The sequence below is a fragment of the Monodon monoceros genome, unplaced genomic scaffold, assembly GCF_005190385.1.
Source record: "Monodon monoceros isolate NGI ecotype Baffin Bay Population unplaced genomic scaffold, NGI_Narwhal_1 Super_Scaffold_20, whole genome shotgun sequence".
Taxonomy (NCBI): Eukaryota; Metazoa; Chordata; class Mammalia; order Artiodactyla; family Monodontidae; genus Monodon; species Monodon monoceros.
The window spans coordinates 66,579,774-66,599,718 of NW_021703777.1; the positions used below are offsets into that span (position 1 = coordinate 66,579,774).

A 19,945-nucleotide genomic window follows, 5' to 3' on the forward strand; every position below is an offset into this window, starting at 1 on the left:
CTATGGTTATGGTTCTAGAATTACTGGACTTTTGACCCACCAGTCACTGTATTTATACTCTGTATGCTCCTTTTTCATTTAAAAAATATTATCACTGAAGTTACATGAATTTATGTCGTCTTGTACAGGTGTCTGTAATGAGTTCATTAGGAAAACTGTTCAGGGAAATTATCCCTTATTCTCAAGATTTAATTTTAAAAAAGCAAAAGTGATGCTGTAGTTTACGGCGGCAAAAAGGTTATGTTTGATAAGTTTCTCTTTGATTGCTGAAGGTGAATGAAAATTATCATTGTTAAGTATGGAAATTAATATAATGTGCTGAGTAAGAACTGACATAAATGTCACTATTAATTTTTTTTAAAATGTGACATCAAATTTTCTTTTGGAAAGACCAAAATAAAGCTTGATCATGTGAGTCAGGATAACTTGGCTTGCATTACCATCAAGATAATACTTTACTGGATTATAGTTATCAAAACACTGAAGTATAAATTTGGTAATTTGTATAATACACGTGTGTTTTTTCCCTGTGGTGCTTTTTACTTTATTTCTTTTTCTGCGATCATTATTTGAATCAAAATTCTTAACCTCTTTTGTTTTAGGGAACTGTTTTGAACTAATAGAGACTTTTAACCAGACTATTTTTCATCATTAATCTGCTTTTTATCAGGTTAATTGCTATTCAGTATTTTGCTTGGACCTGACACCTAGGCAGCAATTTCTTGAGATACTTACTTCCTAGTTGAAGACTCTTTATTCCTTTCTTTTTTTTTTTGCGGTACGCGGGCCTCTCACTGTTGTGGCCTCTCCTGTTGCGGAGCACAGGCTCCAGACGCGCAGGCTCAGCGGCCATGGCTCATGGGCCCAGCCGCTCCACGGCATGTGGGATCTTCCCGGCCCGGGGCACGAACCTGTGTCCCCTGCATCGGCAGGCGGACTCTCAACCACTGCGCCACCAGGGAAGCCCTTCCTTTCTTACTATTTCATTTCTAATGGGGTAGCCTATTCGGAAAACTAGAGTGGGAAGAAAGCCCTTAGGATGATGTCAAAGCCTTGGAGAGAACTTTATAGCCTGTTTAAAAGATTTCTTTTCAATTGGTCTTTGTGTATTTCTACCCATAACAAAAGAAGGTAAAAAGCTGAAACCCTAAAAATGTTTCCTTTTGAAATGTTGAGAAGAGAAGTATTTGGAATTATAGCCTAAAATGAGATTTTAGAGTCTTTCGCAAAGCATGAGTAATGGAAAATTGACTGTACTTGTTAATAACCTTATGAGATAAGTCACTCTTATTGGAGAATTTATTTAAAAATAATGTACTTGAGTAGATGTATGTATGAAACTAAGCCAAAAAGATTATTGCTAAATTAGATTTTCCAAAGACTTAGCTCCATTTTGCTGGTGTAGTTTTGAATGAGTAATGTGTTAAATTTGTTATTTAGAACAGAACTTATAGCAAATTTTAAAGAAAATTCTAAAGCTTTTTATTGAAGTACTGGTGTAGATATAGAAAAGTATACAAATTGCAGGTGTACAGCTTGATGATGTTTCATAAACTGCACATAACCATATAACCAGAACTCAGATTATTAAACAGATCATTACCAGCATTTCCCAAACTTTTTGTGTCCTTTGTAATCATCATCTTGATTTTGAACAGCATAGATTAGTTTTTCCTGTTTATTTTATATAAATGGAATCATATACTGTATATTGATGGTGTCTGATTTCTTTTGCTTAGTGTTATATGTGTGAGGTTCATTCATTTATTCTCATCCTAGAGTATCCCATTGTGTGAATATACTAAACTTATTGATTCTACTATTGATGGGAATTTGGGTAGTTAAGGAAACTTCTCTTTAAGTTTCAGACCTTTTTTTCAGGTAGCTGTTATCCCTGCCCAGAAACTGTAGATGTGAAGTGCAATTGTGGTAATACAAAGGTGACAGTACCCTGTGGCCGAGAACGTACCACAAGACCCCCCAAGTGCAAAGAGCAGTGCAGGTTAGTACAAAGCTCTGTACAGACTTACATCTGGTGTCTTACAGATTTAAATTCATACTGATTTTTCATTTTGTTAGTATTTTCAATTTTGCTTTAATGTTCTAAAATATTAATATTCACAGTATGCTCATTCTGTATGGAATTAGAAGGTATATAAATAGATAATTGCACTTTAGATATAATCGTTCAATGATCAAAAGTAATTTTAAAAATTGTACTTTATGATTTAGTCGACCACCAACTTGCCATCATACAACTCAAGAAAAACATCGCTGTCACTTTGGCTCTTGTCCTCCATGTCATCAACCTTGCCGAAAGGTTTTGGAGAAATGTGGTCACTTGTGTCCTGCTCCATGTCATGATCAAGCATTAATAAAGCAAACTGGCAGGGTAAGGGAACAGTACTATTAAGACATAATGCATTGCTGTGGGTCATATTTTCTTAATTTTACTTAGTCATTTCAACAAGCAATGATGAAGTACTTATTGGGTATTAAACACTGTGATAGGAGCTGGGGTATAAGGTAAATGATACTTGGTTTTTGTCTTAAGAAATTCACAATATAGAAAAGAGAAATCAATAAAATGTTTGCAAGTACAGTGTGATAGTCATGTTATAATCATCATACAGATGAGTTTGTCAGTCTTCCTTCATATACTATAGTTTAGGGTTATAAATATCTCCTGGTTTCCTCAAAGATTCATTCACATATTCAGTGAATACTTATTGAATTCTTACTATGTGTTAAGCATTCTTCTAGGTGCTGGGGAGACAACAGTGAACAAAATAATGGAGATTAAATTCTGTTGGTGGAATTTGGATTTTACAATCTGTGTTTTATTCTTTTGGCTTATGAGAAGTGAAGGAGTCTGTACTGCCTTTGTTCTGTCATTTAAAAACTGGAATCTGGCTCAATTTTTAATATAAACGTGTTAGCGGAGAGCAATCTGATAGAATTTAAGGATGGAATAAAATATTTCAATAAGCACAATTTGTTGAGTACTTGAAAAAATTTCAGCCGGCTTGAGCAGAGGATTCGTGGAACTGTTTTTTCTTAGATCCTTAAATCGGCCATATGATTTAACCCCTCTGACTTAAAAATTGTTATTTATTTTACTTGTAGCACCAGCCTTCAGGCCCTTGGGAACAGCCATCTGAACCAGCGTTTATTCAGACTGCATTGCCTTGTCCTCCATGTCAAGTGCCTATTCCTATGTAAGTATTAGAATTTTAGCTTTTAAAAAAAATCTTTTGACATAGTTCAAAGTGTATCTTGAGAAACTTCTCCCCTTTTTCTTTCTTCAGTTCATCATTATTTCAGGCCTAGCCTATAAAGTAGTCTCTCTTTCTGTTTCATTCTTTTCCAAATATATTTTGCATACTGCTTAAAACGCTCCTCTAGATGTCTTTTTGAGTCATTTTCCCCAGCTAGAGTTTGATGGGTCAGTATAGCTATTCCTACTCTTTTCGTTACTGTTTGCATGGATAAATGGACAAATTCTTAGAAACACACAAACTACTGAAACTGAATCAAGAAGAAGTAGAAAATCTGAATATACCTAGTAAAAAGACTGAATTAGTAACCAAAAACTTACCACAAAAATAACCTCAGGACCAGTGACTTCACTAGTGAATTCTACCAAACATTTAAAGAATTAACACCAATGCTTCACTAAGCAGGCACATTTCCTGACTTATTCAGTGAGGCTACTATTTCCATGATAATAAACCAGAAAAAGACATCACAGGAAAACTGCAGACCAATATCCCTTTTGAATATAGATGCAAAAATTCTTAACCAGATACTAGCAAACTGAATCCAGCAACATGTAAAAAGATTTATACATCATGACCAAGTTGGGTATATCCCAGAAATATGAAGTTGAATCAACATCAATCATTCATTCATCAATCATTGATTCAAATCAATCACTGTTAATACTTTATCAATAGAATAAAGGACAGTTGATAGATGCAGAAAAACATTTGACAAAATCTGACATGCTTTCTTGAACACTCAACAATCTTGGGATAAAAGAGAACTTCCTCAACCTGATGAAGAGCATCTGTGAAAACCCACAGTTAACATCATCACACTTAATGGTGCAAGATTTAAAGCTTTCCCCCTTAAGATCAGGAACAAGACTAGGATGTCTGTTCTGCCACTTCTATTCAATACTATATTAGAGGTGCTAGCTAGAGCAATTAGACTAGAAAATGAAGAAGTAAAACTATTTGTATTTTCAGATGACATGATCATGTATATAGAAAATCCTAAGGAATCTTCACAAAAGTTATTAGAGATATTAAATAAGTTCAGTAATGATGAAGTTCAGTAATGATGATGAATATACAAAAGTCAATTTTATTTCTATACACTAACAGTGAACAATCTGAAAATTGAACTAAGGAAACAGTTCCATTTGCAATAACATTAAGAAGAACAAACGTTTTGTTTATTTAACAAATTTAATAAAAGAAATCCAAGACTTGTACACTGAGAGCTATAAAACATTGTTGTAAGAAATTAAAGAAGACCAAAGACTGTAATACTGGCATTCAGATAGACATAAAGATCAAGGGAATAGAACTGACAGTCCAGAAATAAATCCATACACTTATGGTCAATTAATTTTTGACAAGACTGTCAGAATAATTAAATGGGGGAAAGAATGCTTTTCTCAACAAATGGTATTGGGACAACTGGATATTCACATGGAAAAAAATGAACTCAGACCCCTACCTCACAACATATATAAATAGTAACTCAAAATTGATCAGAGGCCTAAAAGTAAGAACTAAAACTATTAAACTCTTAGGAGAAAACATAGATGTAAATCTTTGTGTCCTTGGATTAGGCATTGGTTGTTAGATATGACACCTAAAGCATAAGCAACAAGAGAAAAGATAAATAAATTGGACTTTATGAAAATTAAGTCAGAGGACATTATCAAGAAATTGTGCTTTAAGGACACTATCAAAAAATTGAAAAGATAACCCACAGAATGGTAGAAAATGTTTGTAAATCATATATCTTGTATATTATCCATAATATATAAAGAATTCTTAGACTGAGAGACCAAAAGACAATCCAATTTAAAAATGGTCAAAGGCTTAGAATAGATATTTCTCCAGAGAAGATCTACAAATGGCTAGTAAACATGTGAAAGGATGCTCAATATCATTAATTAGAAAAATGTAAATCAAAGCCACCAAGAGATACCATTTTATATCCACTAGGAAGGCTAAAATAAAAAAGACATATGATGTGTTGGTGAAGATATGGAGAAGTTGGAACCATTATACATTGCTGTTGGGAATGTAAAGTGGTATAGCTACTTTGGAAAACAGTTTGGTAGTTTCTCAGGAGACTAAACATAGAGTTACTGTATGACCCAGCAGTTTTACTCTTAGGACTATGCCCAAGAGAACTGAAAATATAGATTCATAAAAACTTGTACATGAATGTCCATAGCAACATTATTATTAATAGCCCAAAAAGTGAAAACAATTTTTTTATCAACTGATGAATGGATAAACAAAATGTGGTATAGCCATACAGTGGAATATTATTCAGCTATAAAAATCCATGAATTACCGATACATTTACATATTACGTGGATGAACCTTGAAAACATTATTCTAAATGAAAGAAGCCAAACACAAAAGGCCACATGCTGTTTGATTCCATTTATATGAACTGTCCAGAGTAGGCAAATCCACAGAGACAGAAGGTAGAGTAGTGGTTGCAGGGGCTGGGGATAGGAGACTATGGGGAGTGACTTCTAATGGTTTCAGGGTTTCTCTTTGGGTTATGAAAATATTCTAGAATTAAGTAGTGGCGGTGGTTACACAACCTCATGAATATACTAAACTCCTCTGAATTGTACTCTTTAGAAGTATACATTTTATGGTATGTGAATTTCATCTCAGTTTTAAAAAGGAGAAAAACATATATGAAGATCCTTCTAATTCTGATACGATTTTTCAGTGACATGTCTAACAAAATTATTATTGTAAAGGATATATTAAAAAATATTACTTGTCACATGAACTATCCAGTTAATATAATTTCTTATTAGAGTACAGTGTTCCTGTTTTCTTGCCCTCTTGTTTTAAAAATAACATTACATTTAATAATAATTTTGGCCATGTGATAAAAGAATTCTGAACATGTGCATATAACACATATAATATGTGCTGTATCATTAAGGTTCCCTTTGTTTCAAGTAACAAAAACCCTAAATAAAAAGTGACATTGTAACATTTATGCCTTGCACAGTTAGACTGGAGGTAGAACTGCTGCTTCATGGTTGGTTAATCTGGTTGATTCAGTGATTTATCGTCAAGAGCCTGGATTCTGTCTTTACATTTTATCCTCAGTGTGTCCTTTTTGCTCTCAGGCTACTTGCCCTTCTGATAAACTTCCCATCCAGTTAGTGAAGTTTCCAAAGGGAGAAATGGACACTATTTAAGCCTTCAACCATCATTTTCTTCTTTATTTAAAGACTGAGGAAACCTTTCCCAGAAGCCCCATAGTAAAACTCTTTTCACATTTCACTGGCCAGAATAGGATCACAAGACAATTGCTAAACCAGTCCCTTTAAAGGGAAATGAAATATTTGTTTTGTTTCTTTAAATAGACTGTTTTTTTTAGGTGATTTTTTTAGGTTTGCAGGAAAATTTCACAGAAAATACAAAGAGTTCCCATATGGTCCTGCCACACACACGCAGTTTCCCTTAATATCTTATATTAGTGTGGAATTGTACTCTTTAAAAGTATAAACTTTATGGTATGTGAATTTTATCTCAGTTTAAAAACCAAAAACATATGTATAAAGATCCTTCTAACTCTGATATAATGATTTTTCAGTGGCATGTATAACAAAATTATTATTATGAAGTATATGTTGAAAAATATTATTTGTCACATGAACTGTCCAGGTAATACAATTTCTTTCTTAGAGTAGAATTTTTTTACAGTTGAGGAACTGATATTGATACATTATTATTAACGAAAGTCTATAGTTTACCTTGGTAAAGGTTTACTTTTTTGGTTGTACAGTCCATGAGTTTTGATAAATGCATAATCTCATGTATCCACCATTACAGTACCATACAGAATAGTTTCACTGCCCTAAGAACCTCCTGTTCATCCCTCACCTCCCCAGCCCTCAAGCCTCTAGAAACTGTTGGTCTTTTTACTCTCTCTATAGTTCTGTCTTTTTCAAAATGTCCTATAGTTGGAATCCCACAGTATATAGCCTTTTTAGCATATTGCACTTGATAATATGCATTTAGGTTTCCTCCATGTCTTTTTACAGCTTGATAGCTCATTTCTTTTTATTGCTGAGTAATATTCTATTGTATGTATATACCACAGTTTGTTTATTCATTCACCTATGAAGGGCAGTTTGGTTGTTTCCAAGTTTTAGCAGTTATGAAGAAAGCTGCTGTGAACGTTCATGTTCACAGAACATATGTCCATGTTATTGTGTGGACATATATTTTCAACTCATTTGGGTAAATATTTAGGAGTGCTATTGCTGGATCATATGGTAAGCCTATGTTTACCTATATAAGACACTGCCAGACTAACACGGTGGCTGTACCATTTTGCATTATCACCAGCAATGAATGAGAGTTCCTGTTTCTCTGCATCTTTGCCAGCAACTGCTGTTGTCAGTGTTTTGGATTTTAGCCATTCTAATAGGTGTGCAGTGGTATCTCGTTTTAATTGGCAGTTCTTTAATGACGTATGATGTTGAGCATCTTTTCGTATGCTTATTTGCCATTTGTATATCCTCTTTGGTGAGGTGTCTGTTCTCTGCTCAAATCTTGCCCATTATTTAATTGGCTGTTTAATTTCTTATTATTGAGTTTTAAGAGTTCTTTTATAGTTTGGATACAAGTTCTTTACCAGATACGTGTTTTCCAAATATTTTCTCCCAGTCTGTGGCTTGTGTTAATGAAAACCAGTTTTTATTTAAGTGTTTTTGGCAGAGCAGATGTTTTTGGTTTAATGAAATCCAACTTAACCATTTTTCTTTCATGGATTGTGTTGTATTTAAAAAGTCATCGCCAAACTCGAGGCCACCTAGATTTTCTCCTATGTTTTATAGTCTTGCATTTCACATTTAGGTCTGTGACCCATTTTGAATTAACTGCTGTGAAATGTATAAAGTCTGTATTTTTTTCCATGTGGATGTTCCTTTGTTCCAGCACCAACCGTTTGTTGAAAAGACTACCGTTTCTCCATTTGATCACCTTTCTCCTTTGTCAGAGATCAATTGGCTATGTTTGTGTGGGTCTATTTCTGGGCTCTCTGTTTTGTTCCATTGATCTATTTGTCTATTCTTTCACCAGTACTGTACTGTCTTGATCACTGTAGCTTTATAGTAAGGCCTGAAGTTGGGTAGTGTTAGTCCTCTGCCTTTGTTCTTCAGTACTGTGTTGGCTATCCTGGGTTTTTTGTCTTTCTATATAGACCTTAGAATCAGTTTGTTGATATCCACAAAATAACTTCCTGGGATTTTGATTGGAATTGTGTTCAATCTAGATGAAGTTGGGAAGACGTGACATTTTAACAGCATTGCACCTTTCTATAGATGAACATGAAATATCTCTCCATGTATTTAGATCTTCTTTGATTTCTTTCATCAGTGTTTTGTAGTTTTCTTCATATAAATCTTGTATTTATTTTGTTAGATTTATATCTAAGTATTTCATTTTTGTGTGTGCTAGTATAAATGGTGGTGTGTTTTTAATTTCAAATTCCAGTCGTTCATTGCTGGTATGTAGGAAAACAATTGGCTTTTGTATATTAACTTTGTATCCTGCAACCTTTGTGCTTATTTTTTATTCTTAACAAAAAAACTAGTAGAGTTAGCATCTTTGCTTTAAAAATATTCTTTTTGAAGATTGTATAATGTTTCATTTCATTTTATTTTTGTCTTGCAGGGAATGTCTTGGGAAGCATGAGGTGAGTTACAGGCACAAACTTTAAGTAAAGCTTGTAATCTATGTACCTCTTCTATATGATGGTTGTTAGAAATAACAAAGTCAATGTATTGTCTTTTTAGTGCTCTAAAGAGTACAAGAGTTTGTCTACTAATTTTAAAAATACACAGTGCTTTTATTTGAGAATTAGCCTATGTATATGCATTCACTGCAGAATCATTACATTGAATTTCCCTTTTAGGAATAGAATGTTTTGCTCCTTGGCATTCATTCTTTGGATTTTTTTGGATAGGTTACTTTGATTTTGATAATAACAATTATTAATGAAAATGTATTAGATGAAACTTGTTCTCAAATGATAACAGAGTCATTTTTGAAACATGCTTCTAATAGGTTGTGTGTGTGTGTCTGTGTTGCTGATTTTCCTTTTTTTCTTAAATTTTAAGGTGAGCCCACTACCATGCCACACCGTAGGACCCTACTCTTGTAGGAGAGTTTGTGGACGAACCTTAGATTGTCAGAATCATACATGTATGAAAGAGTGCCACAAAGTAACTGAAATTGATTCCTGCACTGACAAAAACAAGGTAATGTCCTTGAGTTGAACGTATACATGCTTACAGTATGCTTGAAACATTTTTTTCAATAATTTTGCCATAAATATTTTCCATTTTGCTATAACTTCTCTTTCCTTTTTCTTGCCCTCATCCCTTCTCCTTCCTTGCCTTTCCTCAGACAACCAACTTTAACAACTTGGTGTATATCTCTCTGTATCTTTGTGCTAGTTCATAAGAATATGCCTTTTAATTTGGTACTGTTTACATGCTATACCTGGGTTAATACATAAGGTTTGATTTTATGATAAAAGTACAGAAATTGTGTCTCTTTTTAGATAGTAAGTAGCAGTATCACCTCTACTGCTATCCATTTATATCTCTAAGTTTAGTGTGGAGCATTTGCTGTCAGCTGTTTTTTAAACCTAATACATGGGGTAGATGTTCACAGTTTTAATAAATTCTCAATCTTTTGTTGGAAGTAAATACCATCACAGATACAGGATATGTATAAGTTATGTGAAATTTACTAAAAGCATTTTACAAGCATATGAGAAATCAGCCATTCAAAGATGTCTAAAAATTGCCATTTCACAAGGAAAAACAAATGTAGCTAATCAAATTTTAATTAATACTAAATTTTATTTTTAAAATAATGTTTTTTCCTAGGTTTCCATTCTATAGGGAATCATAATAATATTAGCAAGTGTGCTAAATGAGGAATAAGCCAAAGATTTTAAGCTTAATTTTATTATTAAGTAACATTACATTTACAGGTGTTTAAATTATTACTATGAATTGTGTTATTGAAAATTTCACTTGCATTATTAGATATTTTGGTCTTTGACTTGGTAATTGTAATGCATGACAACATAAATGTCTATAGTATCATTCTTCCTCATGTGCAGATATATATGTAAATCGTATTGCTTATAATTTCTTCACTGAGTCATGCCTTGATCCTCAATAAAAATATTCTCATGATAAAATGAAAAAGATATTGGAATTATAAAATCAAACTAACATAATGATTCAAAACCACTTTAACTAGTTAGAGAATAGCTACTGTATGGCTTTCCTCCATTAGACTTCCAGAATATCAGATGAATCAGAAAAAACTCATTTTAAGAAGTGATATGACATGTTTGGGGAATTACCTTGGATTATCCCAACATGGCTTCCTAGGCAGTCAGTACCTGTGGTGAAATATGGGTTATAAGTTATGTGCAATTCTTCTCAATTTAGCTACAAATCCACCCTATCTCCCACTCAGGGAAGGCTACTGCAGTGTAAGTGAGTGGAAATTATATTATTTTGGGGGATAACTTTGCAATCATTCTAATTTATGTATTAAAGGTTAAATAATTCAGAAACTTTAAAAATTAATTCCTTACTGTAACATCTCAATTGAGACCCACTGGAGAAAGGCTCTTAATAGGTCTCTCTTGACCCAAATGCTCTTGGAATTTTTAATGCAGTTTCTACCTTGAGGTATAGCACAGAGCCTATAACACAGCAGGTATTCAATAAGTGTTTATTGAATTAACTGAAATCAAAGCTCTTTTGCTTCTTACCTCTGCTCTAGTCTCTTTCCTTCCCTTGCCTTACCCTCAGATCTCAGTTCAGTCAATGCCATTCTTATGTGGGATGGCTCTGATTGATACCATTAGCAGCAAATATAACCCTAATTCATTGGCTGTAGTGAGTGGGAATGTGGTTAACTGGGGAAATGTGTGAAGGTGATGGCAATCGCAATGGTGTGTATTTTGCAAACAAACATGGGCTGAAATACTTTTTGACTGATTGAAAGAAGAATGAGGATATTTTCTCTTTGAGGAAAGTCTGTCATCAAAAACAAATAAGAAAGAAAACATGTATACGTACATAATCACACATACATAGATATACACATACATTTCTTCTATATTATGTATGCTACAGACCCTTGCCACACAGAGTGTTGTCTGCAGACCAGTGGCATTGGCATCACCTGGAATCTTGTTAAAAATGCAAAATCTCAGGCCCCGCCTCAGCATTTTAACAAGATTCCCAAGTGACTTTTTAAAAATTGGTTATGAAAGAGAGATAATTAATTTTCTTTTTTATATTAATTAATTAATTTTATTTTGGCTGCACTGGGTCTTTGTTGCTGTGCGCAGGCTTTCTCTAGTTGTGGCGAGCGGGGTCTACTCTTCGCTGTGGTGTGCAGGCTTCTCACTGTGGTGGCTTCTCTTGTTGTGGAGCATGGGCTGTAGGTGCACGGGCTTCAGTAGTTGTGGCACACGGCATGTGGGATCTTCCTGGACCAGGGCTTGAACCCGCGTCCCCTGCATTGTCAAGCGGATTCTTAACCAGTGCGCCACCAGGGAAGCCTGTGTGTTGCTTTTTTAGTTAGGTGATGATCATGCTTCTTGGGTGGAAGATGTTTTTACTCTGCTTTTTTTTTTCTGCCACTGACTAAGAAGTAATTTACATTTTAATAGGGATGCTTCATGTAATCACAAGTCCATTTTAAAGGTGAGGCAGTTTGATCAAATGAGGTTTGTAGACATCAAAATCTTTGTGAATAATGGTCCTATTGATGATCTTGCTATTATTCATTTTGAATATTTTTAAAAGAGTGAAAGCATGGCACCATTTTATTAACTGTATTTCTAAAAGCTACAGAAGTACTTTCTTTTAATGGGATATATAAATTTTATAACTTTAACATATATAGAAATGTTAGACTTCTGTATTTAGATGACTTATTTCCTTGGTACTTATCAGGCTGGCCCAGAATGCCTTCAGTGTGAAGAAGGGTGCTCTAAATCACGGCCGCCAGGTTGTCCTCATCCGTGTGTTTTGCCATGTCACCCTGGAGAGTGTCCTCCCTGTGTTCAGATGCTTAGAGTAAAATGTCACTGCAAGATCACAAGTCTTTATGTGGAATGTAGGTAAGTGGACTGAAGAAATATTCTTGTTTTACTAAAATCATTTTAACTGGTTTATTTTCATAATTCAGAACCCTTTATAGAATAAGGAATATTTTTCAGTATGGTCCTTAGGGGCTGGAGACCTAGATTTTCCAGTAGAGATCTGGAAGAAAGAAATGTAGACTATTTCATCTTCTAGATACTTTACCTTGATTTCAACCAGGACAGTTCTGCTTTTTTCCACTTGGGGATTCTGTATAAGATTTTGTTAGAAAAAAATTTGCTTTAAAAAAATACAGGAGAAGCACTCCTATAGCAGATTTTTCAGATAACAGTGTCAGCCAGAGTTTTGTTGGATCAAAAGTTGACTTGCACATAGTTACTTAGGCACAGTTTTTAAATCATAGATTTAAAAGGTAGCTTTTGTTTATTACAAATGTTGCTGTTGTAGCATTTATCATACTAGGATATGACCTCTATATTTTCCTTACTTAAAAATGAAATTTTTTGCTTGTGGATTATGCAGAGGGAGAAAAAAATTACATTTTTTTCTGTTTATCATGATCAAATATGTAATTAACCTAACTTGTTGAGCTCCATTTCACTTAAGTCTATAAAGTGGGTTTTTTGTAAGTATATTTTACTCAGAATTAAATTATTTTTATATATAAATTTTTAAAATTTATTTATTTTTGGCTGCGTTGGGTCTTCGTTGCTGCGCATGGGCTTTCTCTAGTTGCAGCGAGTGGGGGCTGCTCTTCATTGCCGTGCATGGGCTTCTCACTGCAGTGGCTACTCTTGTTGCGGAGCACAGTCTCTAGGAGCATGGGCTTCAGTAGTTGTGGCTCGTGGGCTCTAGAGCGCAGGCTCGGTAGTTGTGGTGCACAGGCTTAGTTGCTCCACAGCATGTGGGATCTTCCCTGACCAGGGCTCGAACCCGCCTCCCCTGCACTGGCAGGCAGATTGTTAACAACTGTGCCACCAGGGAAGCCCTCAGATTAAATTTGAGAATATGAGTTTATGTCTGATTTTTTGAGCATAAATACTTGCAGAAAAATGCCTGTTAATATTATCTTAAATTTGTTTTTGTCTCTTATACTCTGGACTCATGCTTTAAATTGGAAAGTCAAATTTTATTCTTTTTAAATATTAAAATTATTTTGTTGAAATTTTAAAAAATTATAATTTTTAGTTTTATAAGTTTGTAGGGAGAGTTAAGAGGAAAATTTTGCTTTATTAATGGATGATGACTGATGAGAAGAGGTAGTTTTCTTTTCTTTTGTTTGTTTTCTTTTCTTTTGTTTGGCCGTGCCCCTCGGCATGAGGGATCTTTGTTCCCTGACCAAGAATTGAACCCGTGTCCCCTGCAGTGGAAGCACGGGAGTCTTAACCGTTGGTACACGAGGGAAGTCCCAAGACGTTGTTTTCTTTGGTCTTTCAGGGTCCTAAATTTCCCTCTCTTGCTTCTTTTTCCCTTTGTTGTGTCATCTCCAAAGGGCACCTTCCCTTTTTACTGTCTTGTTCCGCAGAGCGTTGCCTTTCCAATATTGGCTCCTTGATTCTTGCGCAGTTTTTAAAGTCTCTTTCTTTAGTTGGTGCTCTGATCCACCAAGACTTTTTCAGTATTTTTACATTTATGGTGGACTTTGTCTTTCTTGTGTGATGTTAGCTCAGTGCCCCTCTTCTCTTTTCTGCTCAGTTTTTCCAGAACTCTACCAAGCTCTCTGAAAAGACTTGCTATATGGGAGCTTGAGAAATAGCTCTGCTAGGAATTGGTGTTTATTTTTCTACTTACAGGTAATTTGAAGTTTGTAGAAATTTCTGTCTTCTGGCTTTGCTGAGGTCATAGGATTTGAGTGATTTTGTTTGTTATTAATGAACTGAATGATTTTGGGGGAAATGTGTGAATATATTTGGATTGAGGTGGTTTCCATTATCATAGCTATCCAGAGTTGCTTCTTCTGTTTCTTGAATGCATGTTTAAAGTATATGTTTTTATATAGAATTCTTCAGTCTCAGTATTTGTCCCAATAATTTCATTTACTTTCAGTTCAGTGAATAATTTCATAAGTCATCTTTTCCTTTTGATCCTTTTCTGCTTCATGTAATTTCTTCTATAGAAATTAGATATAAAAGATGCAGGCCTTGAAAAGCTTATTCCTAATGATAGAGTAACAGGAACAAAGTGATATTAGCTCTTAAGAGGCAAGCACCTTACCTGTAAGAATGAAAATATACAACTTTAATAGAGCCAGAGTAAAAACTTTGTTATTATTACGTGCAACTTTGCCGGGAAAATTGCACGTGGTATCTTAGAGTACATTTATAGCCAATTTGATACAAATACTTAAGATAATAGTTTTGACATTAGTGAGGCTAAACTTATGGTATATTTTGGCAATTATGTCTAGTGAAGGGAACAGGAAAAGAAAATAAAGGAAAGGAGAAGGAAGGTAATGGGGAAGAGTAAAGTGAGACACAGGTGATGGGGATATTTAGATTGTCACTGTTTACTGACTCATGCAGTGTCTACTGTTGAGCTGTCTGTTAGGAAGTATTATTCATTGGTGTTTGTGACTTTTTCTGAATTACACACTGAAAACATATAAAAGCACAGATTGATCTAAAATGATCTGAATCAATTTCTAACATTAATAGATAGCTTAATCCAAAATCAACTGAAAAAAGTTTTTCTAATAAGCTTACTGCACTTCCCACTGAATAGCCTAAACTCCTCAATTTGAAGTAACATTTTTTTCCCTGTTCTTTAGAAGTAAATCTGAGTGAGCATTTTCTCTCGGTCAATTTTTTAATAAATTTATTTATTTATTTGTTTATTTATTTATTTATGGTTGAGTTGGGTCTTTGTTACTGCATGTGGGCTTTGTCTAGTTGCGGTGAGTGGGGGCTACTCTTCGTTGTGGTGTGCAGGCTTCTCATTGCGGTGGCTTCTCTTGATGCGGAGCACAGGCTCTAGGTGCGGGGCCTTCAGTAGTTGTGGCACGTGGGCTCAGTAGTTGTAGCTCGCAAGCTCTAGAGCGCAGGCTCAGTAGTTGTGGCGCACAGGCTTAGTTGCTCTGCGGCATGTGGGATCTTCCCAGACCAGGGCTCGAACCCGTGTCCCCTGCATTGGCAGGCAGATTCTTAACCACTGCGCCACCAGGGAAGCCCTTGGTCAATTTTCAAGTAACATATTGAACCATTAGTTTTAAATCTTTTATGTAGAAGCTTTACAAAGAATTATAATTATGAATAATGATTGATCTACAGGGAGAGATAACTAGCAGGAACTGTTAAAGAAAGGCCAGGCGTAGATGATATTTTGTGTGTGTTTTGTACTTCCTTTTTGCAGCAGTTGCCATTTTTGGCATTTGATTTGTTGGTGGAAGATACAGGGCTAGAAGTTTTGAATTATCAAAGCAGTTAAGTAATTTGAGGATGTTACAGATGAGATACAATTAAAATATTTCTTTAAAAAATGAAGTAAATAAGTAAGATCATTTTATGGATATGTTTGAAATTGAGTTATTTTTTAGAAAAACCATACTATAAAATGGACTTTTGTTTGAATGTCATCAAAACTTCCTCTCATCTTTTTAGAAAAATAACCACAGCTGATGTAAATGAAAAGAACCTCCTTAGTTGTTGCAAAAATCAGTGTCCTAAAGAGGTAAGATTTAATAGAATCTTTTACGTTGTATTTCTTAGGCATTGTTTCTCTTTTATTGTTTGGTCATCCTATTCCAGGTCTTTTCTGGACCCCTAGAAATGTGGGTACAGAAAGGGAAATGTGATTGATGTCTGTAGAAACGTATGGTTAGGGTAGAAGCACATCTCTTTATGAAATTTGGGGATATTAGGACCAGGAATGACTCTGAAGATTTTTTTAAGCAGTTTTAAAGATAGCTTATGTACTTTACACAATAAATATTGACCTAATGTTTACCCACCTTAAAATATAAGTAGATCAAGAACCGTGTGGCTCATGGGCAGTTGGACAGTAAATCCACAGCAGAAAAAACAGATCATGTGTGTGTGTGTGCGTGTGTGCGTGTGTAAACATTAAAGCTCATTATTATCTTGAATTAATATAAAGCATTCATATATAAAGTTTTGCTTTTAGAGATTCTGGTGCTTGTATATGCATTGTATTTAAACTAATTTATTGAAAGTGGTTCAGAGTAAAAAGGTAAAAACTCACTGGTTGGTGATTTAGCCCAGCAGTGATTTGAGAAACGAAAGTAGTCTATCTCTCCTTGGCCAACTTAACAGTTAGGCTGTACCTTTTTTGCTGTTATCGGGGGTAGGAAAGTGACGGCTATTTCATTTGGGTGGACATTTATAAAGGAATTCTTTTGACTTATAGATGTACTAATAGCACCTCTTTTATTTTAATTATTTGTCTTTATATAGTTATCTAAGTATTTCTCATCCTATTTAGAATCGGAAGAGATGACAATGAAGTCTTAAATACAGTATTGTCTCTTTGATTAAATAAAAAGAGAAATCAATTCATGATATGCCTTTTTGTTTACAGTATTTCCTTTTAACTAAAACTTTGGACACTTTTTATGGATTACTGTTTAACAACTTGGAAATTGAACCTGCGATTTTTAAAAGTTATGTAAGATTACAAAAAGGGAGACATTTCAAGCAATAAATGATTATTTTAATAATCCTGTCTTTGTTATATGAGTGAAACTAGAGGCATGGGATATTTCAAGTTTAATTTTCTGAATTCTTCAAATTCTAAGTTTTCCCTTGTTAAAATAAATTTTCTTCTGTCCAGATTAAAATTCCAGGTAATAAGTAGTTGAGAATGTTTTATTTTTAACCTGACACAGTAACTTGGTATGAGGTTGCAGTTAGAAATAAAATTGAATTCGGGGATTGCTAATTTGCAATTTAGCATTGCCTTGGCCGTGATTCATTTGTGATCCTGTTACGCCATTTGGTGGGACTGGAGATGAGTGGGCAGTATTTATTTAAAAAATTTTTTCTCATGCTCCTCATTTTTGGGATCTAGGCCATTCTGGAGCCCCTGGTATTGCTAGTGTCTCCTTGGACTTTCTTGAAAAATGTATTCTTAGGTTGGGAACAATCCAAATGGCTGTTATGGTTTAGAACAGTCTAGGGGTGGACAGGTGAGTATTACTGTGGTTAATAGAGCTCATTCTAGTTTATGTTCTCTTGACATTGATAAGACTACAGCAGTGTTTTTCATACTCTAGTGTGTATCAGATACACTTCAAGGGCTTGTTAAAACAGCTTAATGGGCCCCACCCCAGAGTTTCTGATTTTGTGGGCCTGGAGTGGAGGCCCAGGAATTTGCATTTCTAATATGCTGTTATATAAGGGTGATACTATTGGTCTGGCACCACACTTTGAGAACCAGTAGGCTATGGTATCAACTCATACTCTGGATCAACCAAGAACTATGTCTTTTTGAATCTGCCATAGATATCTTAGACTTGGAGTTACGGTATGGGATTATGACAAATTCTGATCCATTGATAAATTCCTGTTTGCTTTCTCCTCCCCTTTCCATACTGTAGATTTCTTGTGGGCAGGAACTGTGTCATGTTTGTCTTTACATCCAGTCTCTGGTTCCCTGGTTGTACATGTTAGGTAGTTGGTAAATGTATATTGAGTGTGAGTGTAAGTGTGAACTGTGGGAATGGCATAGGCATGTCCTTCCAGCTCCACTACTTCTTTGATATACACTCTATGTGTCTATTGGACTGTTCAATTAGGTTTGAATTAAACTAAAAGGAAATGTAAAGATATTAAGAACTGCACCTTTATTTAAATTGTGCCCCACATATACAATTCTACTTTTAAAAATTATTTCTGAATTTGGTTTTATCACTCCTATACAGGCTTTTCTGTTTTTTACTTGGGCAAATTGTTTAATGTCTCTATATCTCAGATTGCTCATGTGTAAAATGGGGGCAATAGTAATACTCACTTTAGAGTGCTGAATATTGAGTTAATAACATGGAAAGGTCTTAGTGTATGGTAAGTGCTATAGATCTGCTGGCTATGGTGATTATGGTATGGGTATTTATCCACAAATAATATTGATTTTCAAGCTTTCCTTAATTATTTTTAAAGAGAGCTTTTTAAATTTTTAAATTTTTGGGATTAAAAAGAAACATTTTGAACTAGACCGTGTTGCTTATTGGTAAGCCATTTGGTATGACTTAACCAAAGTGCTAGCAGAATGATACTAAGGGCTGAGTAGAGTAGAAGAAAACCATCTCACTGTGAGTGGAAGGGGTGGGATATCTCTAAATGAATATCAATGTTGAATGTTTTAGAAAAACCTCTGTTTTTTGCTGTGAAATCTATAATGAAGATACAGTCACTATATATTATACATTCTAATAAACTTTCTTTGGGACTACTTTTCTGCTCTTTCAGAATATAACCTGGCTTTTGAGATAATACATACTTGCACATCTAACAGGGAAATGGTCATGTGATTTGATTTTTTAAAATAATGAAATTATTACATACTCAACAATACATAATACATATATGTACAGTTTAACAAATGGTTAAAAAGTGAACACCATGTAACTCCACCTACGTCAAAAAATTTAGCATTGCTGCATCTCAGAAGTCTACCAAAGTTCCTTTCTTAGTGTAGTTCCCACCCTCTATTCTATGTTACCACCATTTGCCTTTTATAATAATTATTTCCTTGCTTTAATTTATAATTTTTACTGTAAATTAAAGTTTTTACTACGGGTATACCTGGAAGCAATATTGATTGCATAATTTTATATTTAAAGTTCAAAAGTATGAACTTTTGTGACTTGCTTTGTTTGCTCTACATTGTGCTTGTCATTTTTATTACATGTGGCTGTAGTCCATTTACTCCATTATGAATATACTGTAGTTTATTTATTTTACTGTAGGTAGATAGGTAGAGTTATACTGCTATGAATGTTCTTGTTTGTACATTCTGGTATTATGTGTATAGATTTCTCTTTGTAGTGCAGTTGGTTGGTCATAGGGAATGTGTAATTTCAACTTAAAGTCATACTGATTTCCAAAATAATTATATGTAACCAGTAAATTTTCCAATTTACCGTCAGGATTTTATAGCTCCTTTTGTTTCATATCCTTACCAATACTTGGTATTGTCAAAATTTAAACATGTTTGCCAATCTTATGGCATCTCATGATTTTAGTTTACATTTCCATGATTACTCATGAGTTTGAATACCTTTTCAGGACTAATGGCATTACTTTGCCTTTACAAGGGAAGGTGGATGTGTCACAGTGCTCCACGTATAGAACCAGGGACCCAAGTTAGCAGGGCAGCTCTGCTCTCTTTGAGTCATGGGCCCCACTGTTGCTCTAGATATCCTCATTTCCAGCACATTAGGAGGCAAGAACATGGATGTGTGCTCTTGAGAAGCTTTAAGGCACAAAAGCACTTATGCTTACATTCCATTGGCCAGAAATTAGTCACATGGCTCTAACTAGCCTCAAGAGTGATGTA

The 19,945-nt window shown here is 34.6% G+C and overlaps 1 protein-coding gene across 6 annotated transcripts in view; it reads left to right on the top strand.

Annotated features, from left to right (window-relative positions):
- Positions 1-19,945, top strand: part of NFXL1 (nuclear transcription factor, X-box binding like 1) — a 52,595-nt gene that overhangs the window by 24,537 nt on the left and 8,113 nt on the right. For all 6 annotated transcript variants that reach the window (XM_029235778.1, XM_029235773.1, XM_029235774.1 and 3 more), the window contains 7 exons: positions 1,882-2,002; positions 2,233-2,392; positions 3,127-3,218; positions 8,964-8,985; positions 9,410-9,550; positions 12,287-12,453; positions 16,033-16,102. In XM_029235778.1, the coding sequence (XP_029091611.1) occupies positions 1,882-2,002; positions 2,233-2,392; positions 3,127-3,218; positions 8,964-8,985; positions 9,410-9,550; positions 12,287-12,453; positions 16,033-16,102 (773 nt within the window). The remainder of the gene's footprint in view (positions 1-1,881; positions 2,003-2,232; positions 2,393-3,126; positions 3,219-8,963; positions 8,986-9,409; positions 9,551-12,286; positions 12,454-16,032; positions 16,103-19,945) is intronic.